At 37.9% G+C, this 24,078-nt stretch overlaps 6 protein-coding genes across 19 annotated transcripts; 3 read left to right on the top strand and 3 right to left on the bottom strand.

Annotated features, from left to right (window-relative positions):
• Positions 1-72: 72 nt before the first annotated feature.
• Positions 73-5,921, bottom strand: Tyrrs (Tyrosyl-tRNA synthetase). 7 transcript variants are annotated; one of them, XM_076436818.1, is made up of 14 exons: positions 5,788-5,921; positions 5,579-5,713; positions 5,320-5,515; positions 5,059-5,250; positions 4,878-4,979; positions 4,678-4,799; positions 4,501-4,595; positions 1,876-2,274; positions 1,544-1,806; positions 1,257-1,472; positions 997-1,191; positions 647-911; positions 429-570; positions 73-355 (listed from the first exon to the last, which is right to left on the bottom strand). In XM_076436818.1, the coding sequence occupies exons 1-14, from the start codon at positions 5,842-5,844 to the stop codon at positions 242-244; spliced, it is 2,493 nt and encodes an 830-aa protein (XP_076292933.1). In that variant the 5' UTR covers positions 5,845-5,921; the 3' UTR covers positions 73-241. The 7 variants fall into 7 exon arrangements, with proteins under 7 accessions (XP_076292933.1, XP_076292926.1, XP_076292929.1 ...); XM_076436811.1 differs by lacking the exons at positions 4,501-4,595; positions 4,678-4,799; positions 4,878-4,979; ... (2 more) ...; positions 5,579-5,713; positions 5,788-5,921 and adding exons at positions 3,661-3,809; positions 3,879-4,258 and having other exon boundaries at positions 1,876-2,262; XM_076436814.1 differs by lacking the exons at positions 4,501-4,595; positions 4,678-4,799; positions 4,878-4,979; ... (2 more) ...; positions 5,579-5,713; positions 5,788-5,921 and adding exons at positions 2,559-2,939; positions 3,661-3,808 and having other exon boundaries at positions 1,876-2,262.
• LOC143215068 (ciliogenesis-associated TTC17-interacting protein-like) lies at positions 3,910-10,306 on the top strand. 5 transcript variants are annotated; one of them, XM_076436828.1, is made up of 10 exons: positions 5,825-5,967; positions 6,060-6,239; positions 6,925-7,022; positions 7,964-8,207; positions 8,277-8,538; positions 8,598-8,882; positions 8,964-9,054; positions 9,164-9,396; positions 9,529-9,696; positions 9,776-10,306. In XM_076436828.1, exons 3-10 carry the CDS (start codon positions 6,950-6,952, stop codon positions 9,866-9,868), a joined length of 1,449 nt encoding a protein of 482 aa, XP_076292943.1. In that variant the 5' UTR covers positions 5,825-5,967; positions 6,060-6,239; positions 6,925-6,949; the 3' UTR covers positions 9,869-10,306. The 5 variants fall into 5 exon arrangements, with proteins under 5 accessions (XP_076292942.1, XP_076292940.1, XP_076292945.1 ...); XM_076436827.1 differs by lacking the exons at positions 5,825-5,967; positions 6,060-6,239; positions 6,925-7,022 and adding an exon at positions 3,910-4,288 and having other exon boundaries at positions 9,553-9,696; XM_076436825.1 differs by lacking the exons at positions 5,825-5,967; positions 6,060-6,239; positions 6,925-7,022 and adding an exon at positions 3,910-4,288.
• On the bottom strand, positions 8,049-14,290 carry Lt (vacuolar protein sorting-associated protein light). Its single transcript, XM_076436794.1, has 14 exons — positions 14,149-14,290; positions 13,943-14,080; positions 12,793-13,075; positions 12,521-12,719; positions 12,281-12,435; positions 11,949-12,189; positions 11,609-11,873; positions 11,055-11,540; positions 10,600-10,933; positions 10,287-10,523; positions 10,171-10,215; positions 10,012-10,085; positions 9,884-9,942; positions 8,049-8,187 (listed from the first exon to the last, which is right to left on the bottom strand). The coding sequence occupies exons 1-13, from the start codon at positions 14,167-14,169 to the stop codon at positions 9,889-9,891; spliced, it is 2,532 nt and encodes an 843-aa protein (XP_076292909.1). The 5' UTR covers positions 14,170-14,290; the 3' UTR covers positions 8,049-8,187; positions 9,884-9,888.
• A 317-nt stretch (positions 14,291-14,607) lies between these two features.
• Positions 14,608-16,539, top strand: Nse4 (SMC5-SMC6 complex kleisin component Non-SMC element 1). 4 transcript variants are annotated; one of them, XM_076436849.1, is made up of 7 exons: positions 14,608-14,759; positions 15,223-15,310; positions 15,381-15,511; positions 15,580-15,694; positions 15,771-16,061; positions 16,143-16,252; positions 16,339-16,539. In XM_076436849.1, the coding sequence occupies exons 2-7, from the start codon at positions 15,262-15,264 to the stop codon at positions 16,396-16,398; spliced, it is 756 nt and encodes a 251-aa protein (XP_076292964.1). In that variant the 5' UTR covers positions 14,608-14,759; positions 15,223-15,261; the 3' UTR covers positions 16,399-16,539. The 4 variants fall into 4 exon arrangements, 3 of the variants coding, with proteins under 3 accessions (XP_076292964.1, XP_076292962.1, XP_076292965.1); XR_013010285.1 differs by having other exon boundaries at positions 14,617-14,759; positions 15,218-15,310; positions 16,147-16,252; XM_076436847.1 differs by having other exon boundaries at positions 14,617-14,759; positions 15,218-15,310.
• Positions 16,540-16,632: 93 nt separating this feature from the next.
• Atpsynbeta (ATP synthase, beta subunit) lies at positions 16,633-20,089 on the bottom strand. Its single transcript, XM_076436824.1, has 7 exons — positions 19,923-20,089; positions 18,853-19,056; positions 18,514-18,777; positions 18,054-18,397; positions 17,753-17,978; positions 17,301-17,530; positions 16,633-17,192 (listed from the first exon to the last, which is right to left on the bottom strand). Exons 1-7 carry the CDS (start codon positions 20,026-20,028, stop codon positions 17,019-17,021), a joined length of 1,548 nt encoding a protein of 515 aa, XP_076292939.1. The 5' UTR covers positions 20,029-20,089; the 3' UTR covers positions 16,633-17,018.
• Positions 20,090-20,494: 405 nt separating this feature from the next.
• Positions 20,495-22,586, top strand: LOC143215091 (protein FAM136A). Its single transcript, XM_076436871.1, has 3 exons — positions 20,495-20,981; positions 21,122-21,262; positions 21,340-22,586. Exons 1-3 carry the CDS (start codon positions 20,895-20,897, stop codon positions 21,541-21,543), a joined length of 432 nt encoding a protein of 143 aa, XP_076292986.1. The 5' UTR covers positions 20,495-20,894; the 3' UTR covers positions 21,544-22,586.
• The last annotated feature ends 1,492 nt before the right edge of the window (positions 22,587-24,078 follow it).

Here is a 24,078-nt window from a genome sequence, read left to right as displayed (position 1 = left end):
ATAAAATTCATCGCACATTATGTCTTATCACAAGGACTGGCTATTATAAGAAATGTACTAATGAATACAGAAATTTTCATGCAACGTCGTGTCTATCTATTTTTGTGAATGCCACATTTGAAAAATACAAAATTCGTGTTGCTGACAATAGAATAGAATCAAAATCACCGGCGATCTTAAATATATACGAAGCACGTTTATTCGATACGAAAAATGCAAATCCTATGTATTCGAGAACAGATTATTTAATCGCTACGTTTTTAAGACTGGCGACTGTAATTTTACCACCGCCGGCAGTGAACAAGAGATTCCCACTCCAAGATGCTTCTCCGCTACCATTTACTATAAGATCAGGCTGCAAGGAGAATTAAATGTTAACAAATTGCAGATTTATGAATTTCGACGCGATGAGAAGGAAAGCGACATACTTGCAATTTTTCCCACACTTTCTTCTTTGGATTAAGTACATCATCGGGAGTCCCATCTTCGTATCCTTCCACGCTAACTTTCTCACCAGGTTTACTGTCTACCGGAGGTCTCAGCGGTTCGACTGCTTTTCTAGGTTCATCCCTATTGGGATACAAAGTTCGTGAAACAAGTCCTAAGACGTATAATAAAGAAATGTATTGATTAAAATCGAACATACACAGAAGCACAGAGGACCATTCCATGAGACTGAATACCCCTAAGATTCGCTGGCTTCAAGTTAGCAAGAATTACTACCATTCTATCTTTCATCTCCTCCAACGGTACATAATTTACAAGTCCGCTAACTATTGTACGCGGTCCACTGGCGTCACCTACATCTATTTTCTCGACGTAAAGCGAATCAGCATCGGGATGCTTTGACACCTCGACTATTTTGCCAACCCTGATGTCCAACCGAGCTGGCGTCAGTTCCTCTACAGCTTCTAAACATCGGAGTAATACCATTTTAATGTTACCACTCCGACTCGTCGTGTACCTTTCAAAGTTCTAATTGTAAAAACATATTACTCTGTTTCTGCTGCGGCGGATACGCTTTACTAGCCAAACTTTTCAATTTTCCATTCGTTTCAAATTCTTTTCTAATCGGGTCCAACAATTTGTTGATGTAAATTTCAGCTGCGTTCTTCAGGTCTCCAGGATGTATATCTTCCTTTGCAAACGCGCTCTCCAAATCCTTGTATTTGTCGTAGGATATATCTCCACCTGTAATACACAGATGACTTTTGTTAATAAATTTGATGTAATAGTTTGTTTTAAATCACACCTACCAAATTCGTCAGTTCTCGGTACATTGAACGACTCGCCCTCCTTAAGCAGAGGATATATCACGTGCTTGGCAAACGACAAAACTCCGTTGTCGGTTATGTTCCCAGGCTCGCAGAATGCTTTCTTTAACTTTTTCTTCACCGCCGCAGCATTGTCCAGCAGATCAATTTTAGAATCCTCTTCGGAAGAGGACATCTTTGATCCAGCTAAACCAGGAACTAAAACAAGACTTACGTTCTCTATCGTCTCTATGTTCTATATTGTCGCTGTATTTGTATCGTGTACATACTCATTGGATTCATTAAATGGATGCGCTTTTCGTATCCAAGCATGGGTAAGTACTTTTCTGAAAATGTGAAGATCTTTCTTTGGTCCACACCACCGAATTGAGCGTCAACTTTGAGGTACTGTTCATCTAAAGCTTGTAAGCCTGGGTACAACAATCCAGAGAGTAAGGGATTCGCTAATTGTTTAACTACTTCTGCTCCAGCCTTCTTCGCGTCGTGTTCAGTAACAACAGAGGTCAGCCGATAAACATCTAATGTATATTCCCTGGTGAAAGAAGGTTCGATTAAAATTGTGTGTAGTATGAATGTACAGTTAATACGTTAAATAAATTACTTGGATAATTGGTAGTCGGTCCCTTTGACAAACTTCAATTTATCCAAAGGCACATCGATGGATTTAAGCATTGCTTTGATGATCGCCTCATAGTATTGAGTACGAAGGTCCAGAAGCTCCCAAGGAGCTTTCATGTTGTCCAAATAGGCGTGAAGATCGGCGAACAATATCGTAACTTCTGCGCCGGCTCTCAAGAAGTCCGCTATCTTCGACATTGGCGTGAAGTATCCAATGTGAGGTTTTCCAGTGGTTGCGGTACCCCAATAGAGCTTAAGATCTCTCTGTTTTAGAATGCTTTTCATCTTCTCATCGCCAAGCCATTCAGCCAAATTTCTGGTGATGAGACCATACTTCTCTTCCCACTTTAATTCGACCATATTTGTAACTCTGAATAAAATCAGTTGAAAATTATTTGTTAATGCACTTGATAAACAATAAAATATATTTTTCGAAGAAAATGACAAGCACATGCCGGCCACGTGCGTAACAAGCTTGTCAAGTTAATAGACTTAACCTCTGTTACAATATTTCAGTAAGTACATTATTTAGAGTCTATTATCAGCGTAACAACAACCACGATTTTATTTGAACAATATATAAAATAACAATGTTGAAGATAATTCTATTAGATAATAATAGTTCAAACAAATGGCATTAATGTAAAATGTAAACTTTTATTGAACCTGTATCGAACAAATGTTTGTCATTCAGCGCAAACAGACTTAAAAATAGACAGCGTAAAGGAATTGTTACCGATTCCAACGAGTTAAACACTTAATATTATATTAAAGTTAATTACACTGCACAACTTCGATTCAAGTTCCAAAATTTCGCGACACGCGAAACCGGAAGAAGCTGGCGAAGTACACGCATGCGAATAAATACGTGAAACTGAAATGGCTAATGTAGACGTATGTAGACGGAATGCAATTTCTGATGAAATCCTCCGCAGAATAACAGCTGTCGAGTGCATTTAATTATGGCATTCCGCAGCACTTCGCAGAACGTATTTAGAACATAACGCATTCATATGTTAAGACCAGAGAGATAACTTGTAAACCCTTCTACAATAATAAATTGAATTTATTATACTGTTAGTTTCCGTTTCGCTATCGCTGAGACTCGTTTCCAGGATTGCAAGGGTGCGGGATGCGCGTCCTTATTTCTCAATAATATGCAAAGATCGGGCTTTTCAGTAGTGAAAGCGCTGTTTAGATAAAAGATCAATCGAGGCCGAGATCGCCCTCAAAAGTCTTATTTTTACGTTTACGAGGCGTAGTTTGCATTATTCGGAAGCATGCGTTTGCTGTTGCAGCTTTTTGAAAATACATAAGCTATACATATAGCTTATGTATATACATATATATATATACCCAGACAGCACAGTCTGGCACAGTCTGCCCGAGCCTACCGCCGGACCCAGCTAGCCGAGCCCCAGCCCGACACGTTACGGGCTAACACAATGCTTCGTTCAGCGTTCAGAGTTCAGACCAAGACAGGCCGATTTTATTAGCCCGGCCGGCAGGCCCTGGGCTCGAGCCCTCGGCAGGTGAAAATCGCGCCATTTTGTGCACAGGTGCCAGGCTGAAACCGAGCCGGTGTGCCGTCGGGGTATATATACATGCGCAGCTTTTATGCTTTCGAATAATGCAAATTACGCCTCGTAAACGTAAACAGAACTTTTGAGGGCGATTGCGGCCTATCTTTTATCTACGTAACGCTTTTGACTACTGAAAAACGAGGAAAAAAAGCACATCCCGGACCCGGTTTAAAACGAGTCTATACCTGCCGTCACGAAAGAATAGACCCGTCTGCGCAGCTTGGAAGATTGTGGGGCGTAGCGATCCCAATATATATATGTTTATAAGAGCAGTTATATTGGCAGAAATGTACTGAAACAATCTGTTCCGAACAACAAGACTCCAAGACGTGTCCTACAAGTTACAAAATATACGTAAATATATACACATGTTATACATTCATTTTTCAGAATCAAATCATACCAATTTTTTAAAATTCTGCGCTGTGCTCAAGGTACCCCATTTTATCGAGAATCTTACTTTACTGAGGCCTGACATCGCCGCGCATGCGCGTGAAATCTTGCACTACTATCGCTGCTCTGATTGGTGCGTGGCAACCGCGCAGTCTATCTCTATAAGTCTATGCGCCTGCGCAGTTTTTTCTTATATGCGCTTGCGCTGTTTATTTTTAGATGCGCCAGCGCAGTTTTTTTTTAGACGCGCCTGCACAGTTTTTCTTTAAACGCGCCTGCGCCGTTCTTTTTAGATGCGCCTGCACCGTTTTTTTTTTTAGATGCGCCTGCGCAGTTTTTTATTAGGGCGAAGATGCGCAAAGAACGAAAATTGGTCTTTACCAGTCTTTACGCGGGTCTATTCTCTCGTAGTAACGGCAGGTATACAGTTTTCCTTACCATCCCGAATATTTTCGTCTTTCAGGGACATGGTCGAAGCTCGATCTCGATCATCCTCGAAAAATACTCTATGACTGCTCAACATCGTCATTCTCTCGTGCCTTTCTCGCGCGGTTTTTTCGAGTCTTTTATAAAACGTCGACGTGTTTGAGAACATGCGTTTGAAATCACGTCGATGTAAACGCAGCAATTCGCAGACTTCGACAGCCATTGCAGATTCCAGCCTCCGTCGGTCGGGATACATTAAAGCGCTTTCTCCGAAACAGCCTCCGTCTTTCTCATGACATATCTTGCAAGGGGAATATTAAAAGAAACATTTCATTTCAGTCTTTTCAAAAGGGTAGATAATTTTCATTGACTCTGTACATTACTTCTTTTCCTTCGAACGTAATCAGAGCAACGGTACCGCTCACTATAAAGTACATGTCCTCGCCTTCGGATTCGCTCTCATAAATAATATCTTCCTTCAAATATATAACTGGTTTTAATATTCCTAGACGCGTTCGTATGTTATAATAAAATGTTAGAAGTTTCATTGAAAATATTATCTTTAATATTCTGTATGTCTTACCCATTAAATTTCCGATAGTAGTACGGGGTAAATAATGAAGAAGCGTAGCTGTATCTAACAGTCCACGAGTACTGTGTATCATAATTTCTTGGTACAGATGGTCTAGGTGTAAAAATAAAATAATTAAGAAACTTTAATCCCTAAAACGATAGTTGTAGGTCTTTTTATAGAAAACATTCACTTGACAGAGTATTTGATATGGCTTTCTCCTTAAAGAAACTTCCTTGGAAACGATATTCGTAATAAGCAAGAAGCTTATTTTTAAGCCGCTCCGGAAGTTTTTTCTCGTGAATATATTCATTCACTTTATACATAATTCGTTGATATTTGAGCTCTGGCTCCGCAGCTGATTTTGCCAATTGCAGAATCATTACTAACATAATAAACAAGTTGAAAGACATTTTTATCATCGAGCAATTTCGTTAAAACGAAGCAGAATTACCTATAATATAAATTAAACACCCTTTTCCTAGTATTAAAAGCGAGCAACGTATTGCTGTATCTTTCGTTTGCAGACTGTACAGTTCGGTGAAACTAGATCCGAAGAAATTGCTCACGCCCATGTGAAAATACTGTAAATAAATTTCTGCATTGGTTTTCTTGTATACTCCCGAGGTGATGAAGAACAATTTGCCACCCTGAAACAGGGAACACCGAGTTTCTTTCCATTTATCGGGTAGACGTATAAACTATAAACCTACTTCCATGGTTGAGCGATCCATATGTGCAAAGACAATTGGAGCAGCATGCGTCACACAGCAACACCAGTGAAATATTAACATCATCAGCAGTACTAACCATAAGGCCTTATCCGTAGCATGGGAAATTGTAAAACTCTGCAAAAAAAATCAAATTCTTTTTTTCTAGGTTGTTAGAATTTTAGAATTCCTCTTTCTATCGATATGCTTACTGTTGTGAGTTGAGTTATGTAAACACGCAATGTCCAAATGCGTATCATCTTCATCATTGGCAACAGTTCAGGAATTAAGAAGAGCGAGTTAGCATTGGGGCCTGGTGGGTCTATCGTATATTTGTAGAAAAATATCAAGGGAACCGAAGATACTAAATCAAAGAAGAAAAAGCTTTTCGTGTAATTCCTACAACAAACATATAATGCTTTATATCGGTAACAAGGATCGAATTTCGAACGAGAAGAATGTGAATATGTTACTTTGTTATTAGAACTGGGTCTAAAAAGATTTCATGACCCTCGGCTGAGGTGAATCCGGTTATAAAATTTAAGGCAATGTCTACTATACAAATTGCATGCGCTGGATATACGCGAACCCAAACTTTTGAGCCGGCGTTTTTCGCTATTCTATGAAATGCTAGAATATATGGCACGCTAATGTACATGTAGAGGTAAGTAAGCGTCATTAGAATGTCCCAGTAAAATCTACACGAACATATGCTAACTTTAATCAAAGATACGAATGAAATTGCACTAGAGAAAATTACCTGAAGTCGCTACACGGATGAATTATCCACCAAAACGAGGACCGTCCGTGTCTTCGTTTCTCGAAAGCAATCGCGGCATAACTGCGTAACGTGTTACGTGTTAGAGGATGGTTCTCCGAAACCAAAATCAGCTTTTGTAACTTTCGTTTCCAGCGGACATGAAATTTCGCGTTAGGTGGTAACTTCGGTAAATTGCTCTGCGACGTTTTCGGTAGCTCGCAAACGTGAACATCTCCTCCCTTTTTCAATAATTTGTCAACAGTCATCGTGTTACGTTAGATTTCACTGCGATCTTGCAAACGCGCTACATATATCGAAATTTGTTATTACGAGACAGCGGATCTTTATGCATTTATGGCCTCTGAAAATGTTCAAAAAAAGGTAGAATATAAAATTCAACAGAATCTATTTAGTACAATTTCTATTTATCTCAGATCTGCAAACGCTACTACCATTGGAAATAAGGTTCTATTCCATTCCGCATTCCACTTTCTCAAAATTCGTCTGCAAAAATTGAAAATTGCATAAACATCCGCAGTCTAGTTACTACTAACTTCTGTTTACTACTCTATTCTTTTTTTTCTCAAAGCGTTTGATTCGCAACAGCAGCTGGAATGAAGCGCGATGAACAAGAAATTCCTTGTAAACTGTTCGACATCCAAAAATGGATTCCAGAATTTCTTATCGGTAAATAGAAAGTTATTTCTGGATGCTAGGCGCAAATGAAATTCCATTCATCTAGAGGAGAGGCGAACTTTAATTATAAAAATCACGAACCGCGAAGAAGCATCGATAATTAACCAATATACAGCTTTAAAAGCGGCGTGAAAAATTTATATATTAATTATTATTATTATTATTATTATTATTATTATTATTATATATATATATATATATATATATATATATATATATAATATTATTGTTGTTCTACATTGCGATTCGAAAATCGTATTTACAGAAAGTCCTAGATATCCTAGGTATATCGATAACATCACACATACGCAAATTGAGTACTGATCAAAAATGAGTCTTAGGTACTACAGAACGTACTATTAATCGTTTTATACACAATGATGGCACCTCGCTGTACAAATTAATGAGTTGATGAACCGCCTACCGTCCTGTATGTTTTTCTGTATGTTTACTATAGTGTAATTTCTGAAGTCTAGATTTATACATAAGTATATATATATACAGCGAATTATAGGCTAACGACCAATCGCTTTAAAACGCAACGATCCTGCACCGGTAATAAAACCTTGAAAAAGTTCTCGAATAAAATCATATCGGTGTCTAACATTCTATTCGAACATTTCTTGTTCTAGCCAAGATTTCCCCAACGACGAACAAAGACACGCGAGAAATAAAAATATACGAACATCCACGAAAACGGTGTGCAATGAAAGCTTGATATAGAAAAATATATATAATATACACGTCGGTAGGTTTATTCGTTGTTGGTGAAATCAAGTGTGTGTATGGAATGTAGTGCGTCTATTCATTGCGAGTTACGTCTGTCCCTACTGTTCAACAGATAGAGAAGATAAATGTTGAATAACATCGAAGAAGATATCACGTTTCGTATCTCCTAAATGTTCCCTCCCTTCCTTTCGTTTGTACTTCAGACAATAGGAAACGAGCAGCGCTATGCTTTCGAGAGACTTTAATAGTTTGTTCGAAGAGCGAGTTTGAAAGGGACACGAAGCCGATAGGTGGTTATTGCATTCTGGTCGAGTCCGTAGGGCCTCGGACCCATGAGTTTCTGGTACAAGTGCAATCTTCGATGTCCATCGATGGTCACTTCGGTGGAACGAAAATTATCGGCTCGGCAACGTCGAAGTTGCACTGCCTGGAAGAGAAGAGAACGGAGTTAGTTAATACGTTTTGTTTAAAGATTTGTAACGTTTCACCTCTTTTATACTGAAACATATATTTCAGATTCGAGTACACAGACGATGGTTTACGCGAGAGATCGATTTACATAGGTATAGAGGATGATTCTTACTACGTGAAATTGACGCGAACTTGTCCATGCGATCAACTCGAAGAAACTATAAGCCTGGATTTTAATCAGGATGACGGATTAATTAGCGAAACAGTGAATATACTGCTGATGCGGTATTTGGCATTAATTAATTACGAAGGGACACTGTCTTTCCAGACTATCGGCATAGATGGAGAATTGACAAGATCCAGTTATGTAAGAAAATATCAATTTCGCGTTGAGATCGGTGAAAATAATGAATTTTTTCGTAACAGGAATGTACTCCGGCCGAACGTATAGAAATAGATGGACACTTTTTAAATGCCTATACAACTGAGCGTAAGATATATAAACAGGATGGATCCGTGCACATTATAAAAACTGATTTAAGTTCGCAGGGCAGAATACTACGACACAATCGGTTGGATGTGCCTTATATCTTGAAAATGAATCCACTGGCCGATCCAAACATTGCCAGTAGCAAAATAAGACTAGAAACTCCATTACAGGATCGTTGGTCAGAAGATATTGAAATGTTTTCCAAATATTTAGATACCAAGGTAAAAAGAATGCGATAAATATCTGCAGTGGTCGGTATCGCGGGAAAATCAACTAATTGTGTATTTTTCGATTTTTCATAGTTCTCCAAGATGGCTGAACACACGGAATATCTGCTTAATCATCCAGAAGTGAAACACCTGATTACAGATTACACCGAAACGCTGCTCGTTGGTAAACACAACTGGATAACCATTCTACAATTTCTTTTTAAACAGGTCACGTCTCTTATTTAAAGAATGTTCGATTTTACAACGAGTTTAAATTTTACTGGTCTCCGCAGTGAAGCCGGAGGATGTAATTGACTTCACAATACAACATTTCAAAGCGTTTGCAAAAGATCCGATAACCTGGGAGACCAGTACAGAGGATGAGACTGATGATGATGTTGATGTAAAATCACAGCTAGCGGAGGATGTATCAGAAGTTGTGTGTGGTATTTGCGGATTGAGCATAAAGTGTCCTGTGCCAAAGGAAACACCCTCAAGATCTTCTGATGGAGAATGTCGGGACATGGTAAGCACCTACATACTCTATTAACCCCCATTACACTCGGGACCATTTTAATTCGAGAAACCAAACATTTCTTTTTCTCACTTTATGCATTTGAAACCGAAGCAGTTTAGTGTTCGAAATGAATTATTATAGATTACAGAGACAAATGACTTTCAGCGTTCCTACGATTCTATGGAACTGGCTTCGCCGTACGAAGAAACAAATTCAGGAAAACAATCCACTATCTCTGAGGATGATTCAAAATTAGAAGTTGCTTGCAGCAAGTGTCACACAATCATGAAAATTTGCGACGAATATCAAGTAAATGTTTATGTTAAAAGCGTACGTCGTATATTCTTATTTATTTGTTCATATAATCGTTTAATCGTTTAATTTCTAGCCTTTATCAAAATGTCCCGGGTGCTTTGAAATAACCAGTGCATGTTCGAAATGTTCTATAATCGATCAAATAATACATATGCTGAAGGGATAGTATAGTACACATTACCTGTATCATTTTCTGTTGGAAGACATATCCTTATGCGAATTACATATAACGCAATTATCCTAAAATAGAAAATTACATTTGTGAGAACTTGTAAGAACTTTCGAGTACAGGAAAATTAAGATGCATACCTCTAGTTTGAAATTTGGTAAGCAATGTTCGTGGAACGAATGTTTGCAATAGAATACAATCAAGTTTCTCGATTCTGCAACGAGTAATATTAGAATTGTATAAGAATACAATGAAAATAATGTTACAGCTATTTCAGTTTTTCTTGTTCTTATAGATACCTCTCACAAGTAGTTTCCTGTGGCAAGCATCACACATTTGGTCATCTGATACAAAAGAACATCACGATTAGTAATACTGTCACAACATCTATCAAAGCTTTCTGATAAGTACCAACCATCGATAAATATCCCTTTCTGATGACATTTAACCAGCCTTTCGTGTAAATTAAAATAATCTTTGGACAAGGTCTTTTTGCAACCTTCTTGTACAGAAACTTGAAGATTATAATCGGACATCATTTTGACTAAAGCTTTCTTCAAGCCTGGTATCTCCAAGAACCAGTCTATCTTTTCCACCATTAGTCTCGGATCTACGTAAGTCCCTATTTTCTGAAGGAGGAACGTGATTGCCTCTGAGAAGATACAGCTCTGTTTAGAAATACATTTACGTACATGGCGTGCCACTATTTACGAGACATCGTTACTTACTAGGTTTATCGAGAGAATAATTAATTAGGTCGTTCCACAATTCCTCATCATTGTGTTCTTGGCAAAATGCAATAGCACTTTCCATGTCGTTCAATTCTCGCGTCATCAGCGCCAAAGCTTCGGAAGTGTTTCCAATTCTACCGAGCAAGTACACCATTTCTGGATAGAATTTCCGTTGACTACAAATATCCAGCGCTTGCTGTATCGGGTAATTATCGGATCGTCGTAAAAGCGGCAATAATTTATCACGAGAGTAGTCCGCGTAAAGTCGAACTAGCCGCCCGTGGTATTTGCCCGGATCTTTTGTATCCTTTTTATCTAACGCGTCTAAATACTGGTAGGACCGAGATTTTTATATAATAAATGTCAATTGTTAGGATTACATTACATTACATTACATTACATTACACCTAGTGTACCTCCCGGGATAGGAGTATTCAGTTTCTGTATCTTACCAAGTATAAATATCGTTGATTGTGTTCCAATTTTTGCACAACAACCTCGGATGGTACTTTATCTAAAAAAAATTGTATTGCTTGATCCACATCCAGATCCATCAAACCTTCAATCATGTCGGAGACAGCATAGTACAGCTGGTACTTCTGTATAAGCTGAAACACATCCTTGTGCCTCAACTTCAAATACATGGCCAAAGCTTTGTCATACCTCTCGTCGTGAATGTATAAAATAGCTAGAGCTTCTAAGAGTACATTTTGACGTTTATTTTGAGCTATAAGATGCTCTAGAACACCGTTCACGACAGCTGCGACGTTATACAATATCGGCGACCATTCTTTGACTAGCTGAAGAAATCCATCAGGATCCATTTTCAGATATTCGTACAGGACCATTTCATAAATAAATTTATCCAATTGTACGCTGCCTCTTGGAAGATAGGAAGAAATGGATCTTAGCTGATGAACTCTTGCAAATTTATATACCTGCGAGAACATACAACGGTTATGCAATTGTAATTGAACGCTCTAACGAAGCGGATGATAATACTAACTTCTTCTTCCCACAATTTTTTATCCTTTCCTAGAAATTTTACACAAAGTTTCCCTGCCTCGTCGTATCTTCCGCAAGCTAACAAGTGATCTAAATATATGCGACCAATATTAACTAAAGTATGCCTTTTACAATCTTTCCCATTGTTTATTGTCACGGCTTCTAGCGCTTGTTTAAATTTCTTGTGGCTCAATAACCATTCGATTCGGTCATCGGCATCGTACAAGCTAGCTACAACAATGTCTGTTGGACTCACAATAAAAAATCTAAATGTAAAGAAAAAATTAGAAAAATATTTCAAGATGTCTAACAGCAGAGATGTCTCAAAGCATCGAGTATACCTATTTTCTTCCTTTAAACAATCCAAGTGATAATCGTTACAACTGTAATGCTCGTAGCCACGCAGCGTAAGGGAATTCGCACAGACGATAACTAACACTTGACCCTTCGGTTCGGCAACGTTCAACGTTGGCCTCTGCTTTTTCCCATTTTCGTCTAATTCCTTCAAACATCCTAATAATACTAGCTGATTTTCTAGTGGGGCGATACCAGAAATATAAAAATCCACTTGAAACGTAGAGACTGCAAGTAATATAATATAATATTTTTTATCGTATTCGGTATTCCTACAATTCCTACAATCGATAAGTGTTCGATTAAATGACAAACATACCTGGTTCTACTACGTATTCCAGTATGTCTCTATTAACCATTTCCTGCATCGATTTCTTTCTAATTTGAAAAATTCTTACTATGTCCACCCAGCCGATCAATAATGTTCTATCATCCGACCACCTTAAATTACATCTATAGTGTTCCGGTAGTGCTCTATAAAATGGGAAAATTACCTTGTACAACGAGTACTCTCCTCATCTATTTTTACCTAATTTTCGAATATTACTGTGCCGCTTACTCTGCGGATCTAGTCCATTTGATAAAACCTAATGAACACCTCGCATTTAAATCGTAAACCCTAACACCTATATCCGATGCCCATGCTACAAACTGTCCAATCCATGCGACCGATCTTACACCACCTTCTGCTTCGCATAACACTGTATGTTTCATTCTCGATAAAAAAGTCTTTTCATATAAAACTAGTTTATCATCCCCTGAAAAAACAATAACGCTTAATAAATGCTTCTAAAAAAACAGAAAAGTAAAACAACGATTTTCCTTGAATACCTGTAATAAACCTTCTTCCGCTACTGCTTTTATAATAATTCGGATCTATAGCAATAGTTTTCACCAATCTGGCTATGTTCATGTTGTGATTATTTTCTGTGCTATAAAGACCGTGTATGAAGATTTTCCCATCATCGCTACAAGATGCAATGAAATCTCCATTCTGATCTATAGAGATCTGGTTGACGGCGACAGTATGAGCCTGTAGGCTCTTCGACTTGATATTATTGCCTAGATGGTCTAGAATGTGGATTACACCCCAATGAGAACCTACGCACAGAAACTAAACAAAAATTGAATCGCTGTGTTAAAAGGATTAAGTACTGATTAAAGTACCATCCAGGGTTACCAGACAATGTGTATTCTTTGCTAAATGCTTCTCTCTCTACCATTAAATCTAACTTGATTGTCCTCCAGCAGCTCTCTGCACGAGGAAAATACGTGAAGTCGCATAATTTCCAACACTTTCTCCAATCGTGGAACTCGGAAGGAATGCGAATTGATCTAGTCGCACGCATTTTGCTGTTTGCTAAGAATGATCTCTGGCCATCGCTGTCGCGTATTCTCCTCGTGAGGAGAGTCATTAGAGGGGAATCCAATGGTAGAGAGGAAAGTGCAAGGACATTTTCTGGCAATGCTGGTTCCATCCCAAAAAGCAATGCTACTCTGAATTTTGGCCCACCCTGTACATTAAGGGGGTAGACTCGTCTTTTAAGGATTACAAGGGTACCGGGTGCGCCTTCTCTTTTTTCGATAATACAAAGATGACTACTGAAAAATCTCATCTTTGTATTATCGAGAAATTCTGGAAACTAGTCTACCGCCTTAACCCTTGTGTAGTCAACCGGATACGTACCCGTTTACTGTATTTCTTTCGACAATTTGTTAACGTTCCTCTAAAAAAATATTACAAAATCTCTCTAAATGTTCTTTACTCGCTAATACATACTTATTATATATAATAATTACTCGCTAATATAGTCTTATAATGACAATTTCTGCAAACATGTTAAATACAGAGAAAGGTTTCAAAAATAATCTATACATTTTGGTTGACCACATTAAGGGTTAAAATGGCTTAACCTCCATGGCACGAGACCACAGGATTTGAATTAGAAAAATGTGTTTTAAAATGTTAGAAAATTGAAACCTTCGGGTGGACAGCAATGCAGCTAGCCGAATCGTTCTGCAATATACTCTCCAAATCGTTTCGCATCCTGACGTATTTGAGCCTGGGCTCTACCTCGTCTATTTCCGAGTCTGAATCATCCTGATTGTTCTGTTCTTCCTAGAAATACATTTTTTATTATAATCCCATCGCGTTTTCTCGTTCGATTATCAAATCAAGAACTCTACCTTGTCCGAGGTGTTTTCCATACCCGTTTCTTCGAAGCTTTTTCCCGCAAAACAGAAAACAAACGTTCGTGACCACCACGACCACGAGCTTGCACGAGCTACGAGCTGTCAAAGCTTTCTTTGTCTTTCTTTCCAAGTAATCAGTGCTCTTCGTTCGCAGTCTTTTCCAGTCTTTTCTGGCATACGCACACGATTCGAACGATTTTACAGTGAAAACAAGAACTATTAATAAGAAACAACGAGACACGAATCACTCGGAAATAAATAGTTTTGTAATGCAACACGATCAATCAACTGCAGCGAACAGTTCGTAAATATTAGCATAGCTGTTCCACAGCGATGAAAGGTTAACATTTAAATAGTTGACGCTGTGTCCACCGATTATGTACGTTATGTACCAAGAGTGAACAAGTTTCTGTCGTCGATGCGTCGATCCGACGAAGAACGAAACACAGTGCCTGAAGAATTTTGTTGCTGTTTATTACTCTAACAATAAGTCAAAATGTCCAGAGAAACCACCTATTCGATGGAATCGAACGCCTCGATTTTACGATCGCCGCAGGAGCGAAAAGAAACTTTAAGAAAAATGATAACCACAACTGAATCACTGCGTAAGATGCTATATATTTATATGTAAATTTGTATACAGGGTGTCTCGGGCTACTGGAACAGCTGTTATCTTCGAAACGAATCAAAATAAAAATATGTCATAGGTTTTAGACTGCGGATCTTTATGCAAGATAAAAATGTTTTGCATCGATTGTGGGAAGCAGGAATAACATAAAAATTGAATTTCAGAAAAGCAATGTTACAAGATTCTTGAATTTTTTCAATCTTTTAGTCTATTTACATAATTTAGTCCAGTCATAGGACATCTAGCAAATTTCAAACTGTCATAATGGCAATAGTACCATGGTATTTTTTGTAAATAAGTGGATTTTACTCTCAATAGCATAGACAGAAAGTGGTTATGTTACATAACAAAGAACGCAGTGGAATTGCATTCCTCTCGGGTGCACCGAATCGTACGAATGCAAAACATGAAGTATTAATGATATGTGATTTGCAGAACAGGCGGTCAGCGACACCACCATAAACACTCTGGAAACATGTATGGAACAGACAGATATTATAAACTCTGAAACGACCTTAGAAGAAAAAAGTACATACATCTCTATTATTTTCTATTGTACCCATTTCTACATATACCTAACTTTTCAATATGTTGTTAGTACACAATCAAGAGGAAGTACTATTGGATTCGGAAATGATGAGCCTATCTTCCAAGGTTCTGAAACAATGCACACGCTCTTTAACAAAGTATATGTGCTCTTATAATTCCGCTGAGTTTGCCAAAACCGTGGTACGTATTAGAATGCGGTATACATTATTTTCAATGTTTTCATAACAAATTTTCTACGTTTCCTTTAGGTGAAACATGTGAAACATTTACCTGGCATCGAGTCGAACACAATGGATTGGTCACTTTTGGAAAACAAAGTTATAAAATGTTGCAAAACAATGCCCCAATACAGCACGTTACTAGGTTTCAGAAGATTTTATACGTGTTCATAGAAATGGAGATAAGTAAGATATATTTTGGTTTTTTTTCTTATTGTTAGGTACTCTGGCACCGTTGGAAAGGAAGGAAATTGTTAGAAAGAAACCAGCGGTCAGAGAGGCTCAGGCACAGATAAAAAGGCCTGAGAATGTTGTAGCCGTTGATAAAGAAGAAGTAGGTCTGGAGCAGACAGTGAAGATGAGATCGTTCATTACGCGGTACTATAAAGCTCATCGCGAACCTCTGGACTTTTTCAAACTTATTTTGCATCCTACTGATTTCGGAAAAACAATCGAAAATATGTTGCAAATATCTTTTCTAGTTAGGGATGGAAATATCAAAATAACAAAAGGTGACTCTCGTTTTTAGTAATTGTCGAAGCATATAGTTTCTAAGGTTATTTTTAATACTTTTTTTTTTCTTTCGATCATAGATAGTTCTGGGATCCTAGTGGTTCAACCATGTACAAAAGATATGATTGCTCGAACAGGAAAAACTCCAAACATTCAGAATGTTGTCTACCTGAATATGGATCAATGGAGGGTAACAATACCTTGATGAATCGCGTAGTTCTTTAAATTATAATTAATCAATTCTCTAGAACACAACAAATCTATTTTCTATTTCAGATGCTTAAAGACGTTTATCGATTGGAGAAACCTATGATCGATTTCAATTCAGTTCAATAAGAAAACGTAACATAGGATTCGAGTGCTACTCGTTGCAAGAATGAACATTATTATTTGATATTTTGATGTGTCTTTTATAAAAAAAATACAAATTACCTATTTAAAATAATTAAAAAAATTTAATGGTTTAGTTAAAATAAATGTGTATTTTTTTCTATTTCTCTCCTAACTTAAAACAAAAAGAGAACGTTTTACGAAAACGAAGGACGATTCTGAAATTCCACAATGTATCCGTACGTTTTTGTAAAATTTTTATTAATTTTTAACATATACTATTGTGACTTAAGTATATGTTGAATAATAACAATGTTTCTTCGACTTGATCTATGGCTGGAAGAAAACATCCTGAACAGAATTACACAGAATTTCTTAGAAATTCTCGTAATTAATTACGTTCACGACGCTCTCACAAATTCGGTATGCCTTTGTGAATTTTCGTATACCGGAAAAGAAAACAATCTTCTAATCCCCGTTTTGCAATTTCGATACAACGACGCTTAAACAATTCTGGATAGAAGTCAGTATATTCCTTTTGTAGATAAAAAAGAAACAGGCTTGTATTATTAGAAGATCGTTTTAATTATTTATTAATGACATGATTACGATGACTGTGTTTCGGCTTATTGCTTGGCCAACGTTTCTGCCTTTGCTACTACTTCTTCGATAGGACCAACCATATAGAAGGCGACCTCTGGAAGATGATCGTATTCTCCAACTAAGATTTTCTGGAATCCTTTAATAGTTTCTTCCAACGGTACTAGTTTACCAGCATGACCAGTGAACACTTCGGCAACCTAAATAAAAGTGATCAGCGATCGTTAAACAGTACAAACGGTGATATACAATAATGAAAATAAAATATAACCAGTGATATATACATAATGAAATGCAGATTTGCATACCTGGAATGGCTGAGACAAGAACCTCTGGATCTTACGAGCACGGGCTACGGTAATTTTGTCTTCTTCAGACAACTCGTCCATACCCAAGATGGCAATGATATCTTGAAGCGATTTGTAATCCTGCAAGATCTTCTGCACACCACGAGCAATGTTGTAATGCTCCGCGCCAATGACGTTGGGATCCATAATACGAGACGTGGAGTCGAGAGGATCGACAGCAGGGTAGATACCTGATATTCAACGATAATATTAGTCCTCTTCTAAGCTCCGCTGGAACGTTATCAAATAGACTGCGGATCTTTATGCAATTATGTGGTTTTATCAGAGCATTTAGTACACCACGGAAAATAAGATTCTATTTTATTCGACTTTCTCTTAAAATTCATCTACGAAAACTGCATCCGCATGAACATCCGCAGTCTAGTTATCAAAGTAGAAACTCGTTTAATTACCAAGCTCAGCGATAGCTCGGGACAACACAGTGGTGGCGTCCAAGTGAGCGAATGTGGTGGCAGGAGCGGGATCAGTCAAGTCATCGGCAGGCACGTAAATAGCCTGCACAGAGGTGATGGATCCCTTCTTGGTTGTCGTGATACGTTCCTGCATGCTACCCATGTCAGTGGCCAAGGTTGGTTGATAACCGACGGCGGATGGAATACGACCCAACAAGGCAGATACCTGGTACAAGTAAGCAATTATTAATAAAGATTCTGGTTCGAAATAGTAGTAAAACATTGAAAGTGACACGCTTACTTCCGAACCAGCCTGTGTAAACCTGAAGATGTTATCGATGAAAAGCAGCACATCCTGTCCTTCCTGATCACGGAAGTATTCGGCGACAGTCAAACCAGTCAAAGCGACTCGGGCACGAGCGCCTGGTGGTTCGTTCATTTGACCGTACACCAGCGCTACCTTGGAGGTCTTGTCCTTCAAGGAGATGACACCGGACTCGATCATTTCATGGTACAAGTCGTTACCCTCGCGCGTTCGTTCACCCACACCGGCAAACACGGAGTAACCACCGTGAGCCTTGGCTACGTTGTTGATCAGCTCCATAATCAATACAGTTTTGCCGACACCGGCACCACCGAACAAGCCTGACGGGTCCAATCGAATCGGCGTTATATAATTTAGAAAATAAATTCAGGTTCTCGCACAACAATTCTAATCATTTCACGAGGACGCGCGAACGTATGTAGAAAATCAAATTTACCGATTTTACCACCCTTGGCATAGGGGGCAAGGAGATCGACGACTTTGATGCCAGTTACCAGAATTTCCTGTTCAACAGACATTTCTACGAATTCAGGAGCATCCGCGTGGATGGCAGCGAGCTTGTCAGTGGGAACGGGTCCACGTTCGTCGATGGGTTCGCCGATGACATTAATAATACGGCCCAAGGTCTCAGCTCCAACAGGAATACGGATAGGGTATCCAGAATCCAGTACAGTGTGGCCACGAACCAGACCCTCGGTACCTGTGCAATTATATTACATTGTAGTAAATATTGTTTAGATTTGATTAAAAAAAAAGAAAAGGGGAAAGACATTACCATCCATAGCAATGGTGCGCACTGTATTCTCTCCAAGATGTTGAGCAACTTCAAGGACCAGCCTTGGGCTACGATTTTGAACCTCCAAGGCATTGAGAATTGGTGGAAGATCATCGTCGAACTGTACATCAACGACGGCACCAATGACAGCCACAACTCTTCCTTGGGCCCCACCTTTGCTTGCTGCTTTCGCATAATCTCTGCCTAATTGTCAATAAGCAATAAATAATAAATAATAAATAACTCGTACATTTAGATTTGTATAAATAGCAGATCAAAATTAGTCAAACTTGAAGATTATACATATATCGAATGTTAAAAATATTTTTTTCAGAAATTAGACGTCTATAGGATGTACAGATGAAAGAACTATTGAAATAAACTCGATAGAATATTAGATAATGCTCGCAAGAAGTAAGTTACATAATACAAATTACATGTGTAAATTTCAATGAAAACCTATCAAATTTGAATTTCGACTTGCTCGAATAGTTTGTAATTACTTTGTTAAATACATCGATGTATATTCACCGAAAGTTCAAGCTGTTTCGATAGCTTGTACAACTTCTATGATCGATTGTACACGAGACTTGACTGACGATATGAACAAGTCCAAGAAAATCGAATACTTCTCTTGTATAGCGGTGTCCGAGAGATCAAATGAAATTCCAATAAAAACCGAACGACGATCGAAATATTGCCAATTGCAATTGCAGTCACGGTAAAAAACAATTTTCGATGTAGCCAAAAATTAGTCGAAGTGACCTTAATGCCGCCATGTTGGCACAGTGGTATCACCACTACGGTTCGGTGAAATAATACGGATTATATAATCAATACAATGCTCCTGTTCCTCGATATTCGCGTGTCAGTTCAGAGAAAAATTAGATAAATGTTCAATCAGCCTGGATTATCGAATCAGGATGGTAAAATTATAGAGGGTGGTGCTGATGGTACTGTAACTTATCGGCTGCAGCACGACGAGGAACAGTGTAAGAGGAGAGTGTTACGAGTTCGATTGTGAGAAAGCGACGGGTAACGTTTGAGAAAATGATTATTTGGCTACTCACTGTTCACGGACAGAACTCCGGATACTTTGGCGACTTCATTTTGGAGTAAGCCTGGTTTGACGGCCCTCAGGGCTCCAGCGGCTGCCTTCGATACAGCACTCAACATCTTGGCCGGTCAAGTGAAGAAAGGCGACCGGAATGGTTTCCGATTCGCATGTCGTATGGAGTGTACCCTATACTGATTGCGCATGCGCTTCACCAGACTCCACCTCGGCGCATCTCTACTGCACAGAGTCGTTATTGGATCGTTGCTGATCGTTGCGCATAATCGTAACCTTAGACCATATAAACTTATAGACACGGCACAGATAATTTTCCGCATAATCGTAAGCTTTGTTCAAGCTGTGTTCTTATGGTTCTTATGGAACGAGTCCCGATTTTCCCTGATATTTCAAATAAAATACAATGAAAAATTTATATTTAAAACATTATTCGACATTAGACTATATATATTTATATGTATTGATCTTATCAAGACACTATAAACAGTAATTCCGAGTAATAATAATGTTACTTTAAACAGCCCGCCAATCGTACTTTCGTACTTTACCGATTGAAGAAGGAAGTATGTAACTGTATGTAACCCTTTATTTCTTTATATTTATTATATAGACTATATATATGTGTGTATTGATCTTATCCAATCTTATCAACACGCTAGTAATTTCGAGTAATAATGTGTTACTTTAAACAGCCCGCCGTACAATTAATTCATTTAAAACAGTATGATTTTTCTATTTCCCTATTGAATAAGAAAATTGTTTATCGTTCAGGCCCGCCATTTATAAACTCTTCTTCAATTATATAACCGCCACGATAACCGCACATGTATCGACCTAACCTATGATCGTCCATGCGAGGTGCCGAGGTGTTGAATGTTGATACGGTTCTTTAAGTAGAATAAGTATAGAAGACCGGAAATTTCATTTCTTTTTATGTAATATTGAAAGATTTTTAATCAAATCAATCATCATGGTTGAGGAACAGAGAAGACGGGTCGAAGAGAATATGAATAAAATGGTGGAGCAGATTGACAAGTCTTACATTAGGAAAATGCAGGTATATTCGTTTGCACTGGTGAATCTTTTCAGGTTATTTCATTTATGCTTGCATTTTGTTTGCAATGATGAATATAACCGAACATCTCTGCAATGCTCGATGGTAAAAGTACATATGATACAATTAATATTGCATTTCAGGGAGACATGCACAGGTGTGCTGCGGTTTGTTGCGACAATGAAACTTACAGCATGCAGAAAGTACATAACTGTGTGGAGAACTGTAGTAGCTCTTTAACTAAAGCTCAACATTATATTCAAGGAGAATTTGAAAGGGTTCAGGTAGATAATTAATCTGTGGAATCAGAAAAAGCCAAATAATTAGAAGCCAGCGTAATAAATAAAAAATATACTTTTAGAATCGATTGCAAAGGTGTGTCATGGATTGCAATGATAAAATAAAGGATAACATGGGACCGAATCCTACACAGAACGAAGTAGATAGATACAGCGATGAATTTGATAAATGCGCTACCAAATGTGTAGATAATTACTTAGACATGTTACCAGCATTAGAGAAAACAATGAAGAAAGTTTTAGCTAGTAAAAAGTATGAATCATAGTATAACCAACGATAATAGTAATTCATAAACTGAAGCGGCTAGACTGCCATCAAATAAACACTATGTACATTGTCTTACATAAAAGAAAATAATTTTCTATACTGGATTAATAAGGCTGTGGATCTCATTATATAATTACAGATGAAGGTAATCTCAGTTGCATTGCGGATTATGTAGCATTTTGTACACACGTCAACTGCTAATACATTGTACCTTGATACAGTAATTTTTGTTACCCATTTGTTTTTTTAATTGTTGCAGTGAATGTTGTTGACTGTAGCAAACAAGGAGATGCTGGTTATAACAAATTCCATGATCATAGTATTTATTAACTAGTACACTTGATGATTGCAGTGGTACATTTTCGTTTCTCTCCTGATTTTTTATTATTATTATTATATTCTCTCTCTCTCTCTCTCTCTCTCGTTCTCTTTCTCACACTCTCGCTCGCTCAACGTAATAACAAATTCACCGTTGCAATTAATATCATTTCTTTATTGTTACAATAGACATTACGCTTATTGCACACTTTTTTTCATGATATAAAACCTTTCCACCACTCTCGCTCGATACAAAATAATCGGTCAAAATATGTCGCGGTAAATTCGTGATCTAAATCTGTAGAAATCTGCAAATAAATCGTTTAAATAAGAATAATTTAAATATCAACGCAATAATAGTTTCACTTGTTTCGGTCATGTGTGTATGCGCGTATATATATATATGCGAGTGTAACAGTTTAATCTATGAAAGTGACATTGGGCTTTATATCTGTCTTTTATCGTTTTTTTTTTTAACATTTTTCATTTTGTTTCATGAAGACCGTTTTTAATGTACAGAATTCGACTTCGATTCGTTCGTTATTTTTATTCCATTAAATTTGTCGTCGTAGCTGCAAGACTTTTTTTTCTAGTTTAGGTAACTCGGTGCATTTATTGCGCAATGTAATGATATGCAAACTCGCAAAAATTCGACGAGAGTGTATGTGTATTCTCCTATTTTTTTCTGTTTTTTATTATATCTGTCGGGCGACGACATGATATCTTCGTCTCTCTTGAAATTTTCGTCGTCGGTACTGCGCGTGTCTCACAAGTTTCTCAAAACATAGCTCAATGTCGTCAAGTGGAATGGCATGAGTTTTCATTTATTTATTTTCTTTTCTTTCTCTCACTTTTCCATTTCAGAAGGGAAACGTGAATTTTCTCCTGATGTCTCTCGAGGTATAAGTGAATATGCTGCGGCTGGCTATAGTTCGCATCTGGCGTCGCACGGATTGTGAAAAAAAGAACGGTCTATGTAACATTCGGTTATCCCAATCTCATTGTCAGTCAGACTCTTCGGACTAGATTTCTTTTTTCTTTTACTCATTTAACAAAGATTGTGATCAACGCGCCTCTTATAAAAAAACGCTGGACATTTAGTACGAGTAGCTGGTATTTAGTAGGTACGTCTGGTAGAAAAAGAATAGTAATCGAAGGTATACAAGGTGAAAACGTAGGTTCACGGCGCTCTCTTTCTCTCATTCTCAATTTCTCTGAAACATGTGTTTCTTTTTTGACCGGGTGGTGCGTTTCGCCTTATAAAAAAGTGTTTAATTTCCAATTATTGCTCACATATCTCTCTCTCTCTCTCTCTCTCTCTCACTCTCGCTTATCATCTTAATTACCGCGTTTTCATCTTGGATCGTAGAGATCATACTACATATAGACTCGATCGACTCAGTCAGTACAAAAGAGAATCAAAAAGACAAGTACAAGACCTACGTTGCTCTGCGTCGGGACTTTTGAGGTAATCGAATATCACAAAAATACAAAGAACAGTATATTTCGTCGGGTGTCCCAGAATCTTCCTGCCCAGGTTGTGCCCCTATATGTTCAACGAACAGAAAGCAAGAGTAGCATAACATATACGTGATCGTTTTGCGGAGGAGTTAAATAAAAAAGTCTGAGCCCAATATCTTTCTGAAATAACATTTATGATTGTAGCGTGTCCGGTAAATACGTTTAACATTTTCTTTTATTCAGTAATCCTGTCGTCACAATTTTTCTCATGGAAAAAAATAATTCGAAATTATCCTAAAACAAAAAGGAGATTTCATCCGCGAAGAAAAAAAAAGAAAAGAACATTATCATTTCTTTGTCTTTTTCTTCTTCTTTGCGTTCGTGGAACATACCGATACAATCGCAGCGGGAAAACCCTGGAGAGTCTTGTGTGTCATGTGTGTGTGTGTGTGTGGTATTCATCGATTTTTCATTTAGGAAGTTCTTGCCTCTCGAAAAGTGAAAAATTCAAAATGCTGACGCGACGCTCTCTTTTGAAAAAAGGCCTGTAAAATTTTGTTCGACAATGCGAAGCGACGAACGCGCGTAGAAATTCAATTAATAGTCCATTTTTTTGTTATCCTCTTTGTTTCCATCCCTTTTAAGGCAAAATAGAAATCACTTTGATTCGCGTACAATTCAATTGCAACTTCGTTAGTATTTTTTCTTTCTTTTTTTCACATTTCTTCTACGCTCTCCACCCGCGGAGCAGAAC

The sequence above is a fragment of the Lasioglossum baleicum genome, chromosome 13 (genome assembly GCF_051020765.1).
Source record: "Lasioglossum baleicum chromosome 13, iyLasBale1, whole genome shotgun sequence".
Taxonomy (NCBI): Eukaryota; Metazoa; Arthropoda; class Insecta; order Hymenoptera; family Halictidae; genus Lasioglossum; species Lasioglossum baleicum.
This window is presented reverse-complemented; position numbering and strand designations above follow the sequence as displayed.

What these genes read in the sequence shown, in the direction of transcription:
- Nse4 (XM_076436847.1), top strand. Translation starts at nt 14,651, where the DNA reads ATGTCCAGAGAAACCACCTATTCGATGGAATCGAACGCCTCGATTTTA. An exon ending in AACCACAACTGAATCACTGC is followed by an intron (nt 14,760 to 15,217) that starts GTAAGATGCTAT and finishes TGTGATTTGCAG; the next exon opens with AACAGGCGGTCAGCGACACC. An exon ending in AACGACCTTAGAAGAAAAAA is followed by an intron (nt 15,311 to 15,380) that starts GTACATACATCT and finishes ATATGTTGTTAG; the next exon opens with TACACAATCAAGAGGAAGTA.
- Atpsynbeta (XM_076436824.1), bottom strand. Translation starts at nt 20,028, where the DNA reads ATGTTGAGTGCTGTATCGAAGGCAGCCGCTGGAGCCCTGAGGGCCGTC. An exon ending in GCGCACCATTGCTATGGATG is followed by an intron (nt 18,778 to 18,852) that starts GTAATGTCTTTC and finishes ATAATTGCACAG; the next exon opens with GTACCGAGGGTCTGGTTCGT. An exon ending in TCTTGTCTCAGCCATTCCAG is followed by an intron (nt 17,193 to 17,300) that starts GTATGCAAATCT and finishes ACTTTTATTTAG; the next exon opens with GTTGCCGAAGTGTTCACTGG.
- Tyrrs (XM_076436818.1), bottom strand. Translation starts at nt 5,844, where the DNA reads ATGATGAAGATGATACGCATTTGGACATTGCGTGTTTACATAACTCAA. An exon ending in CATATCAAATACTCTGTCAA is followed by an intron (nt 4,980 to 5,058) that starts GTGAATGTTTTC and finishes TTTTACACCTAG; the next exon opens with ACCATCTGTACCAAGAAATT. An exon ending in ACCGACTACCAATTATCCAA is followed by an intron (nt 1,807 to 1,875) that starts GTAATTTATTTA and finishes TTCTTTCACCAG; the next exon opens with GGAATATACATTAGATGTTT.
- LOC143215068 (XM_076436825.1), top strand. Translation starts at nt 4,189, where the DNA reads ATGCGCCTGCGCAGTTTTTTATTAGGGCGAAGATGCGCAAAGAACGAA. An exon ending in CCAAATATTTAGATACCAAG is followed by an intron (nt 8,883 to 8,963) that starts GTAAAAAGAATG and finishes GATTTTTCATAG; the next exon opens with TTCTCCAAGATGGCTGAACA. An exon ending in ATGGAGAATGTCGGGACATG is followed by an intron (nt 9,397 to 9,528) that starts GTAAGCACCTAC and finishes GAATTATTATAG; the next exon opens with ATTACAGAGACAAATGACTT.
- LOC143215091 (XM_076436871.1), top strand. Translation starts at nt 20,895, where the DNA reads ATGGTTGAGGAACAGAGAAGACGGGTCGAAGAGAATATGAATAAAATG. An exon ending in CTTACATTAGGAAAATGCAG is followed by an intron (nt 20,982 to 21,121) that starts GTATATTCGTTT and finishes ATTGCATTTCAG; the next exon opens with GGAGACATGCACAGGTGTGC. An exon ending in GAGAATTTGAAAGGGTTCAG is followed by an intron (nt 21,263 to 21,339) that starts GTAGATAATTAA and finishes ATATACTTTTAG; the next exon opens with AATCGATTGCAAAGGTGTGT.
- Lt (XM_076436794.1), bottom strand. Translation starts at nt 14,169, where the DNA reads ATGGAAAACACCTCGGACAAG. An exon ending in GCATTGCTGTCCACCCGAAG is followed by an intron (nt 13,076 to 13,942) that starts GTTTCAATTTTC and finishes ATTTTTGTTTAG; the next exon opens with TTTCTGTGCGTAGGTTCTCA. An exon ending in AAATGGACTAGATCCGCAGA is followed by an intron (nt 12,436 to 12,520) that starts GTAAGCGGCACA and finishes CCCATTTTATAG; the next exon opens with AGCACTACCGGAACACTATA.